Source organism: Coturnix japonica, chromosome 12 (genome assembly GCF_001577835.2).
Source record: "Coturnix japonica isolate 7356 chromosome 12, Coturnix japonica 2.1, whole genome shotgun sequence".
NCBI classification, from domain to species: Eukaryota; Metazoa; Chordata; class Aves; order Galliformes; family Phasianidae; genus Coturnix; species Coturnix japonica.
This window is the reverse complement of record NC_029527.1, coordinates 5,090,025-5,110,090: the sequence shown is the minus strand read 5'-3', so window position 1 is coordinate 5,110,090 and position 20,066 is coordinate 5,090,025. Positions and strand designations below refer to the sequence as shown.

General features: G+C 35.9%; 1 protein-coding gene across 18 annotated transcripts in view; it reads right to left on the bottom strand.

The window, feature by feature from the left end:
• Window positions 1-20,066, bottom strand: part of CACNA1D (calcium voltage-gated channel subunit alpha1 D) — a 140,275-nt gene that overhangs the window by 44,456 nt on the left and 75,753 nt on the right. For 13 of the 18 annotated variants that reach the window (XM_015875171.2, XM_015875161.2, XM_015875167.2 and 10 more), the window contains 13 exons: window positions 14,964-15,051; window positions 14,372-14,398; window positions 11,716-11,876; window positions 10,883-11,108; window positions 10,422-10,629; window positions 9,575-9,695; window positions 8,370-8,484; window positions 7,582-7,651; window positions 6,967-7,036; window positions 5,940-6,084; window positions 5,011-5,140; window positions 2,601-2,660; window positions 154-260 (listed from right to left, as the gene is read on the bottom strand). In XM_015875171.2, coding sequence (XP_015730657.1) covers window positions 154-260; window positions 2,601-2,660; window positions 5,011-5,140; window positions 5,940-6,084; window positions 6,967-7,036; window positions 7,582-7,651; window positions 8,370-8,484; window positions 9,575-9,695; window positions 10,422-10,629; window positions 10,883-11,108; window positions 11,716-11,876; window positions 14,372-14,398; window positions 14,964-15,051 — 1,528 coding nt within the window. Of the gene's footprint in view, window positions 1-153; window positions 261-2,461; window positions 2,522-2,600; window positions 2,661-5,010; window positions 5,141-5,939; window positions 6,085-6,966; window positions 7,037-7,581; window positions 7,652-8,369; window positions 8,485-9,574; window positions 9,696-10,421; window positions 10,630-10,882; window positions 11,109-11,715; window positions 11,877-14,371; window positions 14,399-14,963; window positions 15,052-20,066 lie in introns of all 18 variants that reach the window. The other 5 variants (XM_015875160.2, XM_015875163.2, XM_015875176.2 and 2 more) reach the window with 1 other exon arrangement.

The window sequence follows — 20,066 nt, the reverse complement described above, 5'->3', positions numbered from 1 at the left end:
TATTGAATTACAACTCTCCATATAAAGCACTACCTCGTCCTGTTCCCAGCCCTGACTACACCCACACACAATGGCAGAACAAAAGGAGCTGCAAGACTGATTTCAGTAGAGAACCCCAGAGCAAAAATAAATTGTTCACATTGTAATACTTACTGAATACCAAATGATACCAGAGAAACACCCACAACCAGCAAATCCAGCAAATTAAAGTAATTTCTGCAGAAGGACCCTTTATGAAGGAATGCTCCAAAAGCTGTCATCTAAAAACAGAATTGTTACATGTTTAATCTCTATCTCAATCTATTCACACTGACATTTAGGCTGTTTACAAGTCACTTGCCTAGAGTGTGAATGCACACAATAGCATCACCTTCTAAAAACAACTGAAATTTAAAAATAAAAAAAATAAAAAAAAAATACTACATATGTTAAGGAACGTTCATTTTAATCACAAAAATTCTGCTCAAGAAACATGAGCAAATGTGTCAGTTGCTTCTGCTGCCAACAAATGTTGTATTTTTATGTAACTGATTAGGCTGAGTGGATTTCACTGGAGAGGCTGGGCTTTGATAGAAAAATGACTACAAGCACCACAAACCTTCCATGCTTACTACACTGTAAGGTCCGGATTATGACTCCTCATTGTTCCTATTGTCTTGAGAACTGTGAAAAGCATAGCACAGAAAGCAACAGGGGAAACAAGGAGGGCCCCAGCCAGAAGCAAGCAAAGCCAGTGTCTGAGACAAGTTAGTAAAGCTGGCATTGTACATGAACGTGCCATTTTCTGACTGTCCACTGACTTTTTTTTATGGTACCATTTATTTTCTTTCATAAATACATGTGAGTACACTGCCAGGCAGAGTTTCCTGCAGTTACTGCAGTCAGGAGTGTCAACATGCTTTTCTGTGATGAGGCTTCTTGTTTCTTTTTATTACTTAACGATGCCAGATTTCAGTAGTTCATGCTCTAGTGCTTCCTACTTCCCTTGAATAACTTAATGTCAAAATCTTTTGCAGTCACTGAGACTGTTTATTTTCTTAGCATATCTAGTTATGTTTGTTTATGCCATGCTTTGTAATTCCTCTGTCTGTACAGTGATACAGCTGGAACTACAGGAGCTGTACAACCTGCTGCTCAGAGCATGTAGCTGGTCGACCAACTCTTCTGCTGTACCAATGGTGCTAACATATTTAGTATGGCTTCTCAAATTCAGAGTTTGGAATTACTTTGATTGAATGCTACAAGACTTTTCAGTGTTTCTTTCTCATTTCTTTCTTTCCTTTGGTTTGGCCTTTCTCTTGATGTGAAAAGTCAGGACTTATTTTTTCTTTTAATAACACAACAAATACAAAACCAATCAATTTTTAGCAAGCTCCTCACTGATGAAAATGAGAAGGGATTAAACTGAAGTCTGAGAATATTTGCAAGCATAAAAACAGTCTACTACTTACAATACGGCTTATCTTGTAAACAGCCCAAATATTGCATCAATTAGTATTACTCAAGTTGCAGAGTGAAGAGTATGCACAGCAATATGAGCAAAAGCTGGGAGAAGAGATTTTGTTAAGCTTAATCCTCAACTAGAAATGCAAAGTTTATGTACAGATTCTTAGTGTACCAGTGTATAAATCAGGGTTACTCAACAAAAACTTACACTGAATATGCACTGATTTAACTTTTAAGAATCATAGGTAAATTTCTGGAGAAAAAAAATGTTTATCAAATTAAAAATAAATAAATAAGAATTATTTTGTCCAACTGTTTCCTACACATGAAACCAACCCTCAGTTACAGAGCTTCTTTGCCAGAGCAAGCTCCATATATATGCATATGTTCTGAGTAACCCCAATGGATAATCTTAATAATCAGTACACAAACTGTACATTAAAATGCCATTTTTGAACTCATGCATGGGTAATACATTTAAGCAAGCATATTTATGCCTTTCTGCGTATTTAAATGTATGCCCAAGATAAGATAAATGAAAAGTATCTTACTGTATAGATAGCTAAATGCAAGATATCTTGCAAGTCCTATTGCAAGAAAATAGTTATCTATTTTAGCTCTGTGAGTATAGCTCAGCAAGAGAAATGAGAAATTACATGCTCCCTCCTTACAAGACTGATCAACTCTTTTGGAAATGCCAGAGCAGGGAGAAGGAAAAGCTCATGCGCAGTGAATTATTTTTCCCTTTTCTGACAACTGTAAGTTTTAAAAGGGTAAAAAAAATGAATTACTAAATTGATGTAATGATAAAAAAATCATCTTCTACATGCATCCAATGGTAAAAAATAACCAATCAAAACTATGAGAAATTGTCAAATAAAAAATTCCTCTGGTTGAAAAAAAGTTTAGCTTTGATCGCTTAGAGAAAAGGCGAAGAACACTTCAAGTGCCTTTTCTTGGCAGGTGACACACAAGGAAAATCCTTTTAAACAAACTTCCTTTGAAAACCTGTTACCTTCAAAATGATCTCAAATGTAAACATACTAGTGAAGACATAATCTGCATACCCTAGGATCTGGAAGGTAAACAAAAAGTTACAAACATTATTGCTAAAGCTGATTTTGAGCTAACAAGGATCAATAACAATGCATTACCTTTAACAGGATTTCAACAGTAAAGATGGCTGTGAAAGCATAGTCAAAGTAACCAAGTATCTGCAAGGTATAATACGTGCCACAGTAAGAAATTCAACTATTAATAAGTTTTTACAGTTTATACCACATGTACAACAACACCTGAAATTATAGAAACAGGTAGATGGGGAATTAAGTCAACGTAGTTTAATATTCCAGCTATTGAGCAACAGTTTATATTTACTTAACAAATTAGCACATGCCAACACATTTAGATGTGAGATTTTACCACTCAGACCCAGTGAGACTTTCAGATCTTTCAGACCTTTCCCTATTGGCTTTCACAGGTATCCGCTTCAGACTTTCACAGAGATGCATAATCTTATACAAGAAATGTTTAGTAGTAGTAAATGTTTGTTATTAGTAAGTCATTTGGATGTTGTTGTTCCCATACAGACTGAGTTAGAATACGTCAAAGCACATTAATGAATAACTGAACTAAATAAAATCAGCACTGCAGCTTTTTATTATCCTTTTTTTTTTTTTTTTTAACTTGGAAGACACAGCGGTTCTTTATTTGCTGGAAATTTAGAACACACACCAGTAATTTAGTGACATGCAAAATTTAAAAATATCATAGTTGTGATATTGATTTTGCAGTTGTCAATAGGAATAGTGCATATAAATTTCAATGGAACTGGGATTTCACCCTTTCAAGGTGGAAGTATTGCTAGCAACAAATTTAGTCACAAACGTACACTGCAGCACTGTGTTAGTTCAGTTTCAAGGATTCAGCAGTTAACCTAGAAAACAGGTGAGCACAGAGGCATGTTTCCTGTGGTGCAACAGCTAAGAAAATGGGTAGGAGAAATAAAATAAAGAGACATCACACACTGGACATATTCCTGTAAGACCAAAAGAAATCTTTTTCTTCCCATGTTCTACTGACGATCACATCCCTCCATCACTTGCTGTGACTGAAACAAGAAATCTGTTCAACAAAAATTAGTCAGAAAGGAATTTGGTCTAGAATTAAATAATGTATTTAAAGCAATTCTTGCTTGTTAAACTTGTGTTTTCATGCTTTTACTGTCATGAATTTTATCAGACACACCTAACCTTAGACTCATCAGGATGGTCAGCTCCCATGTTTGGCAGTGTGACTTGATCCAATGTGCTGTCTTTTATCCTGGAATTTTACAATGCTAGCACAGCTACAAACAACATGATCTTCATTAACAAGCCAACATGGGATAGCCATCATAAAAAGCACAGGACTGAGTAGAAGCAATCATATTTGCAGAAAAGAGAACATGAACTAACAGTCACCAGAAAGCCATGCTACTGAACTGAAACAGTATTGACAACCATATTTTCATTTTTCCTCTATAAGTGTTTACCCTCCTCATTACATGAACACAAGTCCCATTAGATGTTGAAAGACATCTCTTAGTCCTTTAGTTCTGTAAGACTGCAGTTTCAGCCTTCAGAAGCTAGAACCCAATGCTTGACAAATCAAAAGTTTTTGCCTTGACTTTGTGTGCTGGGGTGTAATTCTTGCTTTAGCTTCATCTAAAAGGAACCTAGTTTGTGCTGCAGTGCAACTGCAGTGCAAATGCAAGCACAACACCTGGGGCAGTTTAGAGATTTGTGTCAAAACTACTGAAAGACTCTTAAACAGAATTAATTCCTCAGAAACAGAAGGTTAGCACTTAGCCCACTGTCATGTTGTGGCCATTCCCAAACCTTTAAAAATCACATTTTAGATTGTCAAAAACTCTGAAACTAAGATTAGACTTTTTATTATTCATTTATTCATTTTTTGATTGATTTTGGAAGGTCTTCCTATTGATGTGCTGATGGTTTGGGTTGTTGGTTTGTTTTTTGACATTCTGAGTTCAATTTTCAAGCTTTTTTTCCTTTTTTCTTTTCTTTTTCCTACAAGGAAACACTGAACAAAAGCTGCATTTCCCAAGTAATTGCTCTGGTAGCTTTAGTACTGGAACATCTACTGACACACTAGGCCCATTCTTCTAGTAAGAGGTGGAAGAATTTCTTCTAACTCCATGGCTAGCCTGCAAATCAACATATATGTAAGACAGGAGAGATCTGACAGTTCTTTCCAAATCCCCACAGACCGGTTCAATCATATCAGCTATTTCATATCTAACCAGAAGCATGCACAATTCACAATAACTTGAGAAGCTTTCTCCGCCCCTCATGCAAAATAGTTGTACTACCTATGATGCTCCATCAATAAACCTACTTGTCTTTGAAAGATTTATGTTTATTACAACAAAATAAAGTGCAAATGTTTGACTTGGAAAAGAAACATTTCTTCACTTGAAAATTAAAAACGAGGCAATAGTACCAGAGGTTTATTATTCTATGAGGATATATTTATCTCCAGACACAAAATTGATAGGCTTACATTATTTCGAAAAGAGTGGCTGCGAATCGGATCTTCTGCTGCTAGGGAAACACTGCTCAGCATGATGAAGACAAGGATGAGATTGGTAAAGATGTGGTGATTGATGAGCCTGTGGCATCCCACACGAATTCTGCAGAAAAGATACAAAAATATGCCACATGTGCAAACAGAATTCAGCAGATGGCTAATATACAACATGTTTTCTATTACTGTGCCAGAAATGACAGATCTGGGAAGCCATCAGTAGCTAAAACATGGTGTAAACGCTGAAGCTATTGCTCTCTTATGTAAAAACTTAAATAAAAACTTAAATAAATTCAAAATCCAGTCCCCCAGTTGTGAAGGTGCTCTTATCAAAAGAATAAGGGAGAAAATTTCCCAGATTATGAATGCCATGATAAATTCCAGTGTTTATGCCTCTGTGTATGTAGATAGATATCCATGTCAAATGCCAGATATTAAGGTTATTCAGATCCCAACTGTTATTTGACTCTTAAAGTTGATTAAATTATTAATTTGCTGAGATGTGTTTTTTCCTCATTCCTCACCCTCACTGCTATAAAAACATGCCATTCTTCCCATGGTTTCTATGAATCCTATCTCATGCCAAAATCCTCATACCTTATATACCTTTTATACCCAGTGACTAACAGAAAAGCTGGCTAGTAGACATTAAAAGGTATTTTTCAGACCTATGCAGGCCTCATAGTCAATACTTACAAAATACTTTATTTATAATTACAAAATCATCTTTGAAAGTGGAAGGCAAATTAATGTATTTAACAAATTATTTTTATTTATCAAGTCACTTAGAAATCAATTCCTATCCTGCTGCAGATACTGCTGTTCTATCCCTACACTCAGTGCTAGGAGACCTACTCCTTCACCGCTGGAGGAGCAAAAGGAGAATATTTCAGGATGATATTTACGGATTGGTGCTGCTGAAAATGAAGAAGGCACTCCCTTCAGGGATCGGCGTTATCTTCTCCTTCATATTTAGTTCTGATATTCTACGGGGACGTGGGCCTGCTGGTACCTCAGGTTCATCCTCCTCATCTTCTTCATCTTCACCTACTATAAATTAAACATTTATTTTACTAAAAAGGATTTTTTTTTCATACCAGTATAAAAAAAAATATATTTACATAGCTTTATATCACAAAATTATATACCACAGCTTTAAACATCTTTGAAAAAAATGTGAATGAGTCTATGAATGTTCAGAAGTCTGTGAGGGCAAACAGGTTTCACCACAGAGTAAAGAAGGAGTTCATAGATGTTATAGCTGTATCCCTCTCGATACTTTACCAAGGGTCTTGGGCGTCTGGGGAAGTCCCTGAGGACAGGAAATAGTGTTATATATACGTTGTTGTCTACAAGAAGGATCATAGTGAATAAGGCTATGTCTAGCTGGCAGCTGGTCACTAGCAGTGTTCCCCAGGGCTCAATTCTAGGGCCAGTCCTGTTCAACACTTTTATCAGTGATCTGGATGCAGGACTGGAAAGCATCCTTAGAAAGTTCACTAATGATACTAATCTGGGAGGAGGTGTTGATTCTTCGGTAGGACAAGAGGTCTTGCAAAGGGATTGAGATAAACTAGAGCATTATCCAATCAGCAAATAGCATGAAATTCAACAGAAGTAAGGGCCAAGTTCTACACTTGAAATAGTAGAGTGTGGGAGATGAATGGTTGGAGAGCAGCACTGCAGAAAGGTATCTGGGAGTAGTAGGTGACCGCAGGTTCAAAATGAGCCAGCTGTGTGCTCTGGCAGCCAAGTGAGTAAGCCATGTTTGCAAACATAGCATAGCCAGCTGGTCAAAAAAGGTGATTCAGAAGTGATAACAGAGTACTTCATTGATTTCAAAGGAACTGATTCAGTGTTCAGAGAGAGCAGTTTGTGATATTGTAGCTAACAAAATTAAATGTTTTTGTCTTTGGACTAGTGTTCACATACCTGGTACATCACAGGGTGGATAGGGATCTTTATCTTCATCCTCTCCTTCTCCATATTCAGCAATTGTCACCTATGGCCATTAAATAGGAGAAAATAGTTTTCAGTAGAGCTTTGCATACAGCAAAGTTTAACAGAAGGCAGAACAAGTAAGGCGCCGAAGTCAAGAAAGTCATGCCCATATCTAGTCTGACTTTTTAAGACAGGGTAAACCTGAGAAGGGAGAATAATTAACATTTTAATATATATTTAAAATATGTTGTTTTCTATAATATCTGTATTCGTTTAGCTGTACACGTTACAATCACAAGATGACCAACGGGTTTGGTAAAAATTACTAATAATGGTTGAAAATTCAAGATCCTAATTTGACCTTCCCTTCTTTGGATTTTAAAATCAAAAGGATTTTCTGGGCTAACAGATTCCGCAAAGATGCTAAGAATCAGAACTGTTTTCCTTCCCTGGAAAAAAGTGTAGTGATGATGACTCCATGAAAAAAAATCACATAAAGAATAACAAGCCTGCAAATTAATTCTTTTTTAAAACAGATTTTAAAAATATATATATTTTTAAACATAAATTTTAACATTTTTTTTTTAAATATAAAAAAATAAACACCTTACTATCCTTGGGCTTCTTTTGGTCACCTTCTGACTTCTCGCTTTTTTTATTTTCCAAACTCTCTTTTCTAGAAAATACAAACAAGCAAAAAAAAAAACAATTACAATGCAAATCACGTAAAGACAGGAGATTTAGAATGAATTATAAGCATACTTTTAAAAGTTGCGTATACATAAAAAATTACAGTAAAAAATGTGATATTTAAAGTGATTTGCAAAGAAGCAGTCACCAAAGTTATAAAATCTACCGCCTTTGAACACAGTTGATCCATTTCAAACATTACTATTTTGAATTTAACTGCAGAAGTTAATCTCTAAAAAATTTGATGCATGATGTTTACTTCTTTCTAGATGGATAAAACGTGCCTTTAGACTCAAATAACATGCACTAACTTCAATGGGCAGCACTTATCTTGAGGAAAGGTCTTCTTCTTGCCTGTATAAGGCTTACAGAACAGATTCCAAATGGTCTTTTTCACTGGCAAGAACAGATACATTCCTGTTCTAATTGTACAATAAATCCTTACCATTGTGATGTTTAAACATCAGTTGGCTTATCGTTCTCTCCTTAGATCATTCTATTTTCCCAGTCACTAGCCAACTTTTATCTAAAATCACTCTTACTTGGTCTTACTTTAATGTCAAGGTAAATTCTGTCCTTTGTTTCCCAAGTCCAATAAATTTTGCAAATAGTGAGGGCATTTATGCAAGAAAGTATTACAAGAAAGAACTCATTTCTCTCCTCCTCCCTTCTCCTGCTCATTCATCATGTATGAGTCATTTTACCTTGCATTCTTTTTCCTTTCCTTTTCTTCTGCTTCTTCTTTCTGAGCTGTATTTAGACTTTCAGCATCTGCCAAGTTATCCACAGCAATGGCCAAGAAGACATTTAGCAAGATATCTATTTCAAATCATTTTAAGGACATTATGCTTTACCACACTTTGTTTAGTTTACTATCAGTATAAACACTGACAGTGTGAGAGAGATAAATCCCATGTTCCCAACCTTAAGTGTAGAGATGGGTGACATTGGAATTTACTGGAAATAACACTCGCTTAACAGACTGGAATAATAATCGGTGTAAAACCAGCCATGATCCAGCAGGAACACTGATTTTAAAATAATGGAATACTTGCTGTTTGTTTGTTATTACATAAAATGAAACTTAACTTCATGTTAGCCTGAGCATGTTTCAAATACAAAATATTGTCTTTTGAAAGTCAGGAATGTTCAGGCATTTTGAAAGATTTATTTCTGTAATGCTCTGTCTTTTCTGTCTATGAAATCTATATCAAATTTTATACTTCAGTCACATCAATTACACACAAATACTGCTATAAGTACAGTGTAATACAGAAAATAGAATGTATTTGCCCTTTTATTACCTCATGACCTTTTAAGAATTTAGAAAGACACTAGTTTCTGTTGCTGTATGGGATTATTTCCAGCATACTGAAGACAGGGAAGGGGAATGCTTCAGAAGACTTAATCCTAACTGACTCAACATTTCTCCTTTGTCAATTCCTCTCATCTGGTCCTTGCAGTATACAGTGGATCACTGGCTCCATTGTCAGTGTGTGTCAGACCTAACAGATCTATACAGAGTATCAAAAAGACGAACAGGAAATTACTGTCATAGAGATCAAACTACATCCACGCGTTTTGAGAGGAGAGATGTCAAATAGAGACAAGCAGGTTGACTAAGGTTGTTTTCCCATTGAAAAAAAATGATTTATTTATATATTTTTTGTTCCTGCCACTGTGGTGGTTGGAGATGTACTTAGAGGTCCCTGGAATTTCATTCATTAGGGAATGTAAAAAAGAGAATTGCTCTGTGAAGTCAATTCAAAGGACTGAGCATGTGCAGAATGAGCATGCACGTCCTTTGCAACTTACTCCCTTCTAAAGAAAATGTGCCTGTGCTCCTGGCGTGGTTACACCCTGGCACATGGTTCTATTTGGAGATGTTTCCATGAAGCACAAAGGATACAGTTACCACAGATGAAGAGGATAATGAAATATATACAGACTATCATGCCTGACGAAGATGGGCCGCCATACGCCATTATGCCATCATACATAACAGCATTCCAATCTTCACCTGTTAGAATCTGAGAAGCAGAGATATTGTTAATAACACAATATCAAAAGGAGCAATAGAGGACTATGTTTCCTCTGTTCAAAATATACAATAAAGCTAACCTTCTGTGTATAAAAACTACTAGAGAGGAGATAGGAATCAGATACAGAGTTGAGTCTTACAGTGCCTGCCTTAAACATTCACCTACAATGTCTGAAACCAAACACTGTGGTAATGTGCAACATCTGCAAAGCTGAACATGGAAATGGTTAGAAAGATGGAACTGATAAGCCTGATCTCTAATCTTTAAAAATGAAATAAGCCTGGTAGTGTCTCTTTCAACTTATTCCTATATCAGAGTAAGCGATATAAACCCATATGCAAATATGCCCTCCAACAATGCAAATTTTCCATAGGGAAAAGCTGAATTTTTAAATAGTTAATGAAGTTAAAGGAAATAAATTAATAAAAAGAAGACAACATGTCACCTCTTTTTCTAAGTGTAAATTTGATGGACAAAACAGATTTAATTTTGTGAAGTAATATGACAGCTATGTTGCATAGATCAAATAAGACATGAAACAAATGGTACAAATGGTGCAGAATTACCAGAGTACTGAATTTAATGAGCAGAATGCTACTTGAATTAAACTGAATAAATAGTATTCATGATTTTGCTTTCAGGCAACATGATCACTTAAACAGTTCTGCTGATCATCAAAGATAAAATGTTTCATAGGGGATGAAAGACAGTTACCTGGAATACAGTTAAAAGAGCTTGTGGAAAATTATCGAAGGTGCTCCGTTTTGTTTGAGTTTCATCAAAATTAAATTTGCCTCCAAACAGCTGCATTCCAAGCAACGAGAAGATTATGATGAAGAGGAAAAGCAGAAGCAACAGTGAAGCAATGGACTTCATTGAGTTTAACAAGGATGCTACCAAGTTGCTCAGGGATGCCCAGTGCCTATAAATTAAAATGCGTGTGTTAACACACACCGAAAAAAAAAAAAAAGAAAAAAAAAAGAAAAAAAAGAAAAAAAAGTAAAACATAAAACCAACCAACCAAAAAAAAAAAAAAAAAAAAAAAAAAAAAAAAAAGAAGAAACAAAACAACAACCAAAAGAACAGTAAAAGAGCAGTGCATGATGAAGTATTACAAAAGAATTGCTGATCACCCTTCAGCTATCCCTAAAGTTAGCAGTATTAGTTAATCTTACCTTGTTACTTTAAAAATACGCAGGAGACGAACACAGCGAAACACTGAAATTCCAAGGGGTGACATAATTTCCAACTCCACCAAAATGGTTTCAACAATGCCACCACAAACAACGAAGCAATCAAAGCGGTTAAAAAGAGAAACAAAATAAGCCTGTAGACCCAAGCTGTACATCTTTACTAACATTTCACAGGTGAACAAAGCCAGAAGAACTTTATTTGCGATATCTGGAACAAAATATTAAAAAAACAAAAAAAAAAACCATGACATTTCTGAATTCTCCCATAGCTTTCATTTTCATTTTAACATCTTAATACTACACTTTCTGTAAGGCCAATTCCTTAAGAAGAAAGAAATGAATGGTTTTATTAATTTCATTTATTTACTTATCTATTACTTTGGACAGTATTTGTTGCTTTATGTGACATGAGTTACACAAGGATGCCCACCTTCCTGCCATCTAAGTAGTATTTGTTTTTCCAGCACGTTGAGCAGTTCGCAGCTGCTCAACTCAGAACTTGAGTCCATGCCTAAAATTGTACAGTGCAGCCCATAGTGTGCTCTGCCAATTACCATTTTCTTCCTCACCTCTCAAGCATGATTTAAAAACAAAAGTACAGGTATTTGAAATTTAGCATTGTCCATTTCTTTGCTGGTATGCAATTAAGCTATGTTATGGAAATGAAAATCTAATACAGTAAATCATTTCTTGTATTGCCTTTTGGGTGGGCTGAATATCTTCGGGACAGCAACAAACAAAATGGCAAAGTATGAAAGATATACAGAATGTAATTATCCAAAGTTACAAACAGGACAAATAATTTTTGTCTGTACCTTGGATCTGGGTCAGCCAGTCAGGTTGGTTATAATGTTCCGATGAGATAGTTAATGTGTTCAGAAAGACCAAGACAATAACAAGCCAATAAAATGTGACAGATTTTACTGCAGCTCTACATTTTCTTCGATTAAATCGATTCCAGCGACGCCAGCGTCGGCTGCAAGTTCAAATAAAAGTAAATTTTTGAAAATGCATGTCAACTTGAAGAGGGTTTCATCTCTGAATAAGCATAGGGCAAGCACACATGTGAATAGATGCATTGACATAAAAACATGTTATTTGTGTAAATTAATGAGTAGACTAAGTTAGATTTTGTTGAGTGTTTTTAGAAGTAAACCACAACTTTGGGAGTGAAATGGATTCAATACTTCATTGAGTAACAAGGCAATCAAGTAACCTGCCTTCCTAGGCCCCATGAAATTGATAGTAGTAAAGAAAAGACCACAAAGCAGAAGAAATAGAATTGAGATTACATTTAGTCTTAAAATGCAGGCTTTAAACTACTCAGACAGGAATAAAAATGACACTAAACAGCATTTGAAAATTGTTATAAAAAACTAGGTATATTGGTTATCACTTCCAGTGCCTGAATTAGCAGATTATTGACTATATGTATAGTACAGTTAGAAATGCTTTAGATCTCTCCCAGTAAACAGAATCTACAATACAACAATGCCGCCATACAAACATCTGAGCTGTCAACGCATTCAGACATCTACATTTTCTCTGCACACCTTAAACTGGTAGCACTGGAAATAAATACATGTTTTGATTGGTACGAAGATATTCCAGACCTTTGCAGTATTCTAACTCTTTAAAGGAAAAATACCCTGCCCTGACCTGAACTGACACTGCACTCAAGAACACTCTTATCATGTCAGTTCTTGGCTCAAGAGTCCTTGGTGCACAGCCAGCAATGGAAGCGCTCACTTATCAGGTAGGTAAAACAGCTTTTCGTAGACTTACAGAACACTCTATCTTTTAAGCCAGTGTGATAAAGATAATATTGTTTGGATCTCTCTACTCAAACAAGCCTATGAGTTATCACTCTCTAAAACCAATGGGATTTTTCTTAGCCAGGGCCTGTGGAATCAGTGACAAAATGCTCTAGCTAAATGGTACACATACGAAAATGCTTCTGAAAAGTGTGCAGTGATGCATAAACATAAAAGTGCTTGAATGATATCACTGTATTTAAAAGAAGAAAAAAAGAAATGCAGCAAAAATTCAAAAAGGAGAATAACTTCAATGTTCTACCTTCATTAGCTTGAAATATCTAAAGAAATAAGTAGAAATAATAAGTACATGGCTTGATGTGACAAAAAGACTTGGGAATACTTGGGAAAATCAGAAAACATTGATTTCTCTCAATAGTTTTCTATTTTTAGTAATCATCCCTCCCAATTATAAAACACTAACATCATTTTGGGGGAAGAATGAAACGTAGCCTTTAATTTTGGAGAAAAAAAAATCATTTTCATAAATTTGCAATGACATAATACTGTTTTATGAACTTATGAAGCATTTTCCACAAAATAAAGCAGTTGAATAAGTATTCAAACCACAAAGGACCCTTATAATTGATACAGTTTATTACAACAAACCAAATTACTCAGTGTTTATGTTCCCATTAAATAATTTATTACTTTTTCTTCATAATTATTCATGAGTAAACCATTATTCTCACAAACATGTTCCCAATATCACTTCCAATGGATTAGGTTGTCCTTTAAGTCCCAGACACAAACCTGAATTCAACTTGAAATGGGAAATCCAGCATCAAGTCAGTCACCACAGCCTATGAAGTTTAGCTTGGTAATCTGCAATCCATTTGCATTTTCAATATTGCTAGTAGATCTGTGTAAAACTAGCAACCTTCATTTTCAGATTATTTTTTTATCTGTGGTGATTCAGAATAACATGACACTTTTTAAACTGTATTCTCTTGCTCAAACTACATATGTAATTATTATTTCTTTGAATTTAGAATACTTCATGTTTTCACTAGTCAGCTCACAGAGATATAAAGATTGATGCTCAAGATAAATTCTTCTGTAATTGTGGGCACTAACATCTGTACTGGAAACCTTTCCTTCACTACTAGAATAGAAAAGCAGCAGCTCGAGTTTCAAGACATCTCAAATTGACTTGGAAGATTACAAATAGATCACACTTACCTATATACATATATATGTCCTAGAATAATTTTTCGGTTGATATAAACTGGCAGATAACTGCTATATCTTTCTAGGATTTAATACTCTTAACCAAGTACCCATGTGACTCATCAGAAATATATTTCCAAAGACTAACTTCAGTTTTCACTTGTGGCATAGCTGGTAAGGCATATGATAAGAAGTATTTTCTACTTTTATCCAAAAGCAAAACTGTTCACAGTCAAACAAATACTCTTGACAAATTGTGTCCTGAGTTATTTTGCCCTGAGATACAGTGTAATTCCATTGCAGAACAACATCCCTGAGTTTGGAGTAAGACTAAGGCCAGAAGACTGAAAATTAGATCAAGATTTGGTATTTTCAAATAGTAAAACTTAAAGTACAATAAATAAAAAATGAACATATTAGATCATAATGGTGTTCAAAATGTACCAAGAAAAAGTAAAGTTATTTTAAAAGGCAGGAAAATACTGACCTGAACTTGGATTTTGAGATGGTTTGACTAAAAGAAAAGAAAAATGAAGTGTTAAGAGTGCAGAAAAATTAGCTAACACAAGTTCACTCTCTTTGGAAGGATATGGAATTTTTCAAATCAATACATTGGAATTACATATACATAAAAATAATCTCCCCAAAATGCTTTGTGAATGTTAAAATGTTACTATCTGTTGTTTATTTTCTGTCATACCATTCTAAAAGTTCTACAGATATTCTAAGTTAAACAAAGGAAAAACTTTAATTATCTGATGTTGTAGAATATGCTGGATAGGCAGGATAATCTTTGCAAACAAACAACAAACACCTTTCTGTGTACAATTTCCTTGCTGTTCATATTGTTCCATTTTGGATCATAATTACATTCAATAAAAGCTTACAGGAAAACATGATGCCACTGGAAGATTAGGTGAGGGGGTGTCCCGGTTTTGGTTAGGGTAGAGTTAATTTTCTTCCTAGCAGCTGCTCCATCCTACTGTGGGGGAACAAGCCAATGGCTGCATGGTGCTGAGCTGCCCACAGGGCTGAACCACAGTATAAGGATGTTTCAAAACTATCAGCGTTGTACTCACCATAAGCTCCCACAGCATGCTGGGTTCTCTCCTTCTCCACTCACATTCTCTGTGTTCACTGACTCGGTTTCACTGGTGGGCATGCTTGCTGTTAGGAGACAGCAATTGTTTTAGATTGACAGCCAAGCATGGCATTACACAGCATCTAGCCGCCTGCTCTATGACAAGAATATCTCCATATTTTGCTGATTTAATGAGAGCTCAGAAGGTCTGAGGAATAGCAGATGAAGTTGAACAGACACTTCATCAGTCCTTCACATATAGCAAAAGAAAGCACACAGAATACCAAAGGGCATTAAAACTTTTTGTTTTGCTTCAGTCATTCATCATAACTGCATAAATGTACTACAGAATGCAACGTAGAGAAAATTATGAACAGGGAACGGTAACTAATAAATAAACCAGTGCTAGATTCTGTGACCTTTTAAGCGTCCTGTTATTACTTTGGAGGTGATTATCAGTTGAACTCTTGCTAACACACTGCTAATTCCAAGAAATGCTACAGTTCCTCTGAGAATAGGGACTTGCACTTTGATCATACTGGCCACTCCATGATTTTAATTCCATTATGAAATTATCAAGGCAAGACATTAAAAATTAACTGTGCCTGCAAATATCATATAGGAAGTCAGGAAGGAGCACTGGGAATATCAGAACGGGTGCTACAAGGGATGCTAGCAAAACGGGGGCTGTTACATTTGTACTACACCAGTTAATTACTGCACGTGCGGTGGATCAAAGAGCAATTGAAGTTGGAAAAGACCTCCGGAGGTCACCTGGTCCAATCCTAACTCAAGGAGGAATCAGAGTTAGCAACTGTAGCTAATGATTTGTTAGACAAAGCTCACTTGTCAATTGTTCATCATCACCATTTACTTCTACCAATGTAGAATAAGTATTAGGAAAGGATGAACCACCGAAGTTCTCAGTTCTTCCTATGGGGGAATAGTAGTACTTCTATGCAAAGGAAGCAATGAAGGAAAACCTCAGGAACAAGAAAAATGTCAAATTAATGTTTCTGGCTTTTATAGTAGAAACACCATATAAAGTAGGAAAAAAGAGAAAGAAGGTAGAAATTACTGTAGAACAGCAAGAAAAGAAAAAAAACAAAAGCATAAAATAATATCTTATTTTAGAGGAAAGAATGCTTGCATTAGGCAGTATAGCTAACCCATACAGCATGCAGCTTGATACCTTCCTGAGGACAGAGGAATTAGGTCAAAAGTATCACTATTACATTTTACCAATGAGGAGAAGAAAGCAGCTACTGGAGAGAATCTTATGATCACAAAACAAGGTGGCACCATTCTAAAGCAAACCTTGCAGAATGCTCTCCTTGTGCCTGCTAAGAATTCCATAGATCCATAAACTTCAACATTGTCCTAATTCTTTGTCAAATTAGCACATTGGTTTTCTAAATTCGTTATGCCAACGCTTTGAAGTGGTCACAAAGGAAATCAGAACAACCAAATAATCAAAAATTCATCACAAATTTCCCTAAATCTACTTTATGTCCAGAAAGCACATCTGAAAGAAGGGGTTCCTGCTGCTCTGACTGTGAGGCACCTCATTATAAGTTCAGCTTATGGAGGGGCTGGCAGGAAGATGCTGCACATGACACTGTAGTGAGGTATCTGCTTACACAGTGCAGATTTAATTTTGGTACTGCCAGCATTCATTTTTGTGGGCTCTTTTTTTTTGTCAGCCCTCAAAAACTCCAGATAGTTTGAAATGGTTTGCTTACATGACAGTGGAAGGAGAGTGAAATAATCCATCTTACTATGTATGAGTACATAAATAATTCTAAGCTGATTCACTGAAGATGAATCCATAACGTTCCAGCCATTCCCAACTTAATCTTATACATTCCGTTAAGGAGCAGATTTTCAAGCCTCAGTCTGAGTCACAATAGTGATCGTTTCATGACAGAAAGGATATCAGTTGCTCCAGAAAATTCATTTTACATGGGACTAAAACCAGAACTCCTAACTGCTGTCACTGTGATTATGTCAAATCAACACATTCACCAGTATTAAAAGGGAACAGAGCTAAAAGTATGTATCACACAAGGACCCTTGTCTGCCTCCATTGTGGGTGAGAGGAAATGAAGAAAGCACATATTACAGAAAACTATCAATAACAAGAGCAGATACGGTAAAGTTTCTTTTGCTGTTGTTAGATTCCATATTAAAAGTAGAATTAAAACACCAAATACTATTATTATTCTATTATAGCCATGCTATCTTAAACCTGCAATAAATTATAAAGCTTGTGACATACTGTCATGGATTTTTCACACCTGAATTCAAAGCATATTTTGTACGTGGTATGTTTAAGAAAGAAAGCTGCACTTAAACAAAAACATTCAAAGTCAATTCAGTTGAAATCAAAACAGATTAAAAACTACGCTCTAAGAAGGCAGAACACTGCAGCACCAGTCTATCAGAAACATGCACTTAGAAGAGCAGAACTGCATGCACCAACGTCTCCATGCTGTAGATGTATATTTCTGCAGCACAGAAAATGCATAGAATATGGGCTTTCAAAAGTTATCACATCAAATGCAGAGAAAGCTCAACTGCAAACTCGAACGTGTTTTACCATGTTTATTGGAAGACCGGCCAAAGCAACTAAGTCTGCTTTTCTTCTTTTCTTCCATTAAGTCAGCCAGTGTAACCCCTTCGCGTTAAGTACATGTAATCCCAGCATTTACACAGTAGATGGCAGCAGTTGCAACGCAAAAAAATAAAGACGTGTCCGTATATACAGCACAAACAATATTAGACAAAACATATTGAAATTGCCGAGAGAAAAGCTTATCAGAGCTACAGCCCCCGCCTCTCAGGATTTTTGGAGTTTGAGCTAAATTCGAATTCCTTTGAAGTCAATGGGAGATTCTTTTTGTTGGCTCCAGAGTAGAAAACTATTAGCTCGTATAAATATAATAGCTAGTCTTTTCCTAGAGACACAGTGAGAATTCTACTGGTTAAAAGGTTTCCCCCTTTTCCACAGCAATGAATTCTTGTCCACCAGTGAGGGAAAAAAAAAAGTACAAACACGTGGTTTTCATACAAAAATAACTTGTGTTAGAACCTAAATAACTCTAGTTACAATTTTTAAAATGCAAAGGAACCTGAATATCTTTTAAAGGATCGTGTAAGAAACCAGTAGTTGTTGATTTAACAGCCTTTCAAATCTGTACCTCTTCCTGCCAGGGAGAGACCTTCTGTGTCCCATACCCAAAGCTCTTGGACATCATGGAAGAGCATTATGGTGATCTTCCATCACCATAGCATCAGTGGCAATCTTGAATGTCCAGAGGCACTCAGTCTAGGGCTGTGGCTTCTTCTACCCACACTACAGGCCATCCCTCTCTTTTGCTTCAAAGGTCATTCTTCGAAGCAAGAAATCATTGGTATATTTGAAGTAAATTTATTACCTAATTTGTCTACCCAATATTATTAACCTGATGATAGCTACCTAAATTTCACCTCACTCACAAAACAAGTTGCTTATCATTATACTGGTACTCCAAACCCTAAAGCTTTCTCTGGAGTAAGTGACTAGGTAGCTCATGCTCTCTCATCACACCTTGCCATGCAACACGATGAGCAGCAGAACACTTCTGAATGCAAGACAATATAAGGTGGAGCGCCTGAGCAAACTTTCTCTCCTTTACAACTTGCAGCAGTTGGTACTAAAAATGAAATCCCCAGCCCCGTATTCAAGCACATGTGCAAAAACCCAGAAGAGTGCTAGGAGACTATTTGCTGGAAATTTCCACTCAACACACACGTACACAAGCCTGCTCAGTGCCAAAGGAATGCTTGCAGATCAATAGTTCACTGTAAAACAAAACACTGAGCTTGCGCAAAGCATTTTTTTGAACTTTTTATGACTCAGCCAAACCAGAAATGATTTTTTGTGATGTGACTGGAATGTACAACTTAGAGACCACTCCAGACAATTGTGTGTGCTGTGCCTTCTCTGTGGAGGTAAATTGATGTTAAGATCAGTATCTTGCCAGAAGCCGATCACAACATCTCAGCCACAGTTAAAGGCCCAGTATACTGAAGCCTTTGCCACCCTGATCTCTTACTTCTCTTTCCTTCTTAGAACAACATCTACAATGCCAGCAGAGCTGCAGAAGCAGGAATCTCAGCAGGCCTGCCAGGTTTCTTTATACTCTTTATACTCTTTATACTACTTTATACTGCTAGAATAGTAGACAACAAGCTGATGGGACTAAAGAGATATCCTGTAAATATACAAAAGCGGACCACCTGCAGAGGAAACATTATTCATTGAAGAGCAAATCTGTATTGATGACACCACAGTAAATTCATTCACAAAGATCTACACTTCAACTACTTTTCTCAGAAGTCAAAGGAATACTGCTAACATTTGCTTTGTAGGGGTATTAGGACCAGCTGACAGGCAATGTATTAGGGCTTTGAAGATACAACACATAAAGTATTCAGTAGTTTTACAACACTGATAATGAGGCTTCAAGTATTCTTTAGTGTTTCGCATGTTAGTAACTTGGCTTTGATGTTTTATATTTAAAATAGAAGCAACCATCTGAAATGCAGTTCTTGGGATTTAATTAATTAATTACATCTCCTGTCCTATTGTTATGCTGGAAATCTTTCAGCTCTTAAATTACCCCAGAATATGTATGTTAACAATTTAGATTAAAAAGCTCTCTCAAAACCAACAACTAAGCAAACAAGTACTTCTGATTTATGAAAGACCAACATAATCTATAAATTGTTTAAGGAATGCTTAAGCAAAGGGTTCTTTTGCAGCATATGCTCTGTTCTATGCTCTACTCATTTCTATCTGTCATGTTCTATCCATAATGTTCACTTATAAATCAGCGCAGTATAAAACTGTTGCTCCTATCTTCAACAGTCAATATTTAAGCTTCTGGAAAGGACTATAGATTTCATGAACAAGGTAGCAGTGCTAGAGTAAAAAAGAAGTAAAGTAAAACCAAATTATTTTAACACAAAAGATGTTGTACTGAGTTGCCTTTAACAAACTACTTGTGACACACTGCCTTACATATACTTTTTAGAGTATCAACCAAATAATAAGGTG